Source organism: Culex pipiens, chromosome 2, assembly GCF_016801865.2.
Source record: "Culex pipiens pallens isolate TS chromosome 2, TS_CPP_V2, whole genome shotgun sequence".
Lineage (NCBI taxonomy): Eukaryota > Metazoa > Arthropoda > Insecta > Diptera > Culicidae > Culex > Culex pipiens.
This window is the reverse complement of record NC_068938.1, coordinates 204,814,026-204,817,151: the sequence shown is the minus strand read 5'-3', so window position 1 is coordinate 204,817,151 and position 3,126 is coordinate 204,814,026. Positions and strand designations below refer to the sequence as shown.

Sequence of the window (3,126 nt, the reverse complement as noted above, 5' to 3'; positions counted from 1 at the left end):
AAAAAAATTGTTAAGATATTTGGGAATAAATTGAACACTCTAACAATACCAACTATTGAAATACCGATTTTTCATGATTTTGCTGATGTTGGAATACCGACTTAAAGAATTTTTGATGATTTTACAAATTTCCTTAAGGGGTACAGTCCAGACACAATTATTTGAAGCCTCCGAAGTTTCGATTACCCAAAGGTTTGTGTTGGACTTCGAATAATCGAATCATGAACAAAAAAACGTTTTATTTTTTTTATTTTCTTACTTTAAACATCAAATTCGAGTTCTGTAACCCCAAATTAGTCAAATTAGAGTTGTTGATTATCTTTTAGCATACCAAATAAATATTTTAGTTATCAACACCGCCATTTAAGCCGCCATCTTAGATTCAAAAAATCTAAATCTTTTAAGAACATGTAAAAACTACAATAAAAAACAAAACAACTTAAAAAAAACGAAAATTCTATTAATAGAAGTGAAATTCTTCTAAGCCTTAAGATAATCAAATATCATTTTGTCCAAATTTATCAACATTTTCCTATAGTTTCAAGGAATTAGGTTAAAAAACTGAAATCACAAATATACCAAAATGTGGTTTCCGACTTAGAACAATTTTAACGATTTTACAAATTTCATATTTTTGAAATCTCATTTTGATGCAAAACTGTTGACCATGTCAAAAACTGTCTAAATTACCAAGTGGTTTCTAAAGAATTTGGTAAAGGACTACAAAACCACAACAAAACCAAAACTTGATATCCGATACTCACCAGTTTTTGATTTTTTTTTCAATGTCAGATTAATACCACAAATTGGTATGTTTCCAAATGTTGTTATTCAACTATCCTCAAGACTATTTTTCATGGGTTCACTAATACCAAACTAAAGATTTATTCATAGTATTGATACTATAGAAACATATAACTACGAATTCCCCTTATTATTTACACGTTTCCGATTATTTGGCTTACATCATAAAGCTACCAAAACATGTAATAAATCGAAAATGGTATCAACAACAAGCATTTACATGTTCTATCGCCAAAATGCACAGTTTCCGAACAGTAAAACGTGCTCAGTAAAATGGTCCACCTTCGTCTAACCTTTCTAACGGTATAAATTGGAGTAAAACCCAAAACAAAGCATCACAAGTTGACATCGTCAAGTCGTACAATGACCACTTGGAAGCTGCTTCTGGTGCTGGGTTTGGCCGTTGAAGTCACGAGATGTTCTAATCTGAAGCGACACGATGAGAAGCGTAAGTAATGATTGAGGTTAGTATTAAGGAACAAAATGTAATCTTGCGAGTATTTCAGCTATCATCGTGTGCTCGGTGAATATGTATCCGGTTATAAGTGACGCAGTTCTGACCAAACTCGCAGTCTGCGGCCACATAATAGTGTGTAACGAGGATTTTTGTAAACCGTCAAGGCAGCTGAAGAACTTTTCCGACTCAAAACGAGTCGCTTTGATCCGTAGTAAAGCACCGCAGGCCAAGATTCTGCGCGAGGTTGAGATACAGTTTGATGAGAGCTTCGTTCCCGACCAGGCGGTTCAGAACGTTAAGGCAAGCGTTGCGGGCGGGCCGTTCGATGGAGTTGAGCTGGTTTTCGATTCGGCGCATCTGGACCAACCCGGACAGGTTTGTATGAAGTTTGTTTTTGGGTTGTGAATGATTCCTAATTTGGTTTCCCGAATTGCAGATCAAATATGCTCAGTTTCTCAAACTGCTGAAACGCAACCTCGACGACAACGTGATGATCTCGAGCTCGTTTGTCTGTCAACACAACCTTCCGGCTTTCTTGCTTAACGCGATGAGCGAAGTACTGGACTACGTCATACTGGCTCCATCATCCCAGAATGTTTCCGCCGAGGGGAATGCTCTGGCACCGCGGGTGTACACTGATTCGGTGGCCACCTGCCTTTTGAATACAAATTTTCCACGAAGTAAAATCATTCTCGGACTACCCACCGGTGGAATGCTAGTGGATCCTTCGTCGGACCGGGAATCTTCTTCGAACTTGATTCCATACGGAAATGTATAAAATGACATTTACTGCTTCAAAAAAGATTCTTCTAATCCTGATTTTACATTTCAAGGTTTGCGAGCTTCAAGAAGAGCAACAACGACACTGTGAAGAACAGCAAAACCAAAACTGTTCATTGTTTGAAGATGGTGTTAAGCTCATCTACGATGATCCCAACTCAGCCGGTGGACGAGCCTTGCAGGTTGTTGGATGCAAACTGAGGGGAATCTCCATTGCGCTGAGCTACGATGATCCAGCTGGAATCTGCGTGGGATCATGCTTCCCACTGTTGGGTGCAGTTCAGGACGTGTTCGAGCATCGTGCCAGCGTTTCAGGAATACGAGGATGCCCTTGTGGTACCGATGAATCTGGAGAAGTAGAGTGAGATCCGCTTACGGTAATGTTTTCCCATTGTATACCAATCTTATATTTACAGACACGCATCCGATCCTCCTTGTCATTCGAACGATCAGCATCAACCCGCAAGCGATTGCTGTTGCAACAGTGAAAAACCTTGCGATGGATGTAAACTACTGAATCGCCTGCAAGGAGCGGTGAAAACTTCCGAACACGTCGCTAGTATTTCTAAAAGTGTCGCAGATAAAGTCCTAGAATCACTCGACAGAGTGGTCGTGCTTATCTCCTACATGTTGGGTCAAACCCCCGAGCTGCCTGAATGAGATGAGAAAATCGTTGGCTCTGAATCTGCACCGTCCGCTCCATCATTTCTACTGGATTCTGTTTAATCTGCTATCTGATATTGTGTCCAGCGTTACAAATAGTTTTTTTTTGCACCTTTAACACCTTCAGTCCTAAACTTGATTGTTCGGCTTCCTCCTATAAGTCCTGTTTTGGATGCATCCGCACAAGTATCTCCTCTATCAGGAGGCATTTCAGGCGCTTTAGGACTTAAAACCATCAATAAACAGCCACTGGATCGTGCTCTGATCCCTGCCTAATGCAATAAAACAAAATCAACAAATTCTCAAAGATGCAGCCAATACGGATGATCAGACTATTATTGGTGATGAAAGAAGATACGTTTGAATTGTTTGATGACTCAATAAATAACATTTGCAATGGACAAGAATTCTAAACTGTTTTT

At 39.5% G+C, this 3,126-nt stretch overlaps 1 protein-coding gene across 1 annotated transcript; it reads left to right on the top strand.

The window, feature by feature from the left end:
- The first annotated feature begins 1,167 nt into the window (after window positions 1–1,167).
- On the top strand, window positions 1,168–2,701 carry LOC120416374 (uncharacterized). The gene is made up of 5 exons (XM_039578108.1): window positions 1,168–1,252; window positions 1,311–1,636; window positions 1,698–1,904; window positions 2,095–2,402; window positions 2,458–2,701. The coding sequence occupies exons 1-5, from the start codon at window positions 1,168–1,170 to the stop codon at window positions 2,699–2,701; spliced, it is 1,170 nt and encodes a 389-aa protein (XP_039434042.1).
- The last annotated feature ends 425 nt before the right edge of the window (window positions 2,702–3,126 follow it).

Excerpts from the sequence above, each read along its gene's own strand:
- LOC120416374 (XM_039578108.1), top strand. The coding sequence starts at position 1,168 with ATGACCACTTGGAAGCTGCTTCTGGTGCTGGGTTTGGCCGTTGAAGTC. Across the intron at positions 1,253-1,310 it reads GAAGCGACACGATGAGAAGC|CTATCATCGTGTGCTCGGTG; the intron begins GTAAGTAATGAT and ends CGAGTATTTCAG. Across the intron at positions 1,637-1,697 it reads ATCTGGACCAACCCGGACAG|ATCAAATATGCTCAGTTTCT; the intron begins GTTTGTATGAAG and ends CCCGAATTGCAG.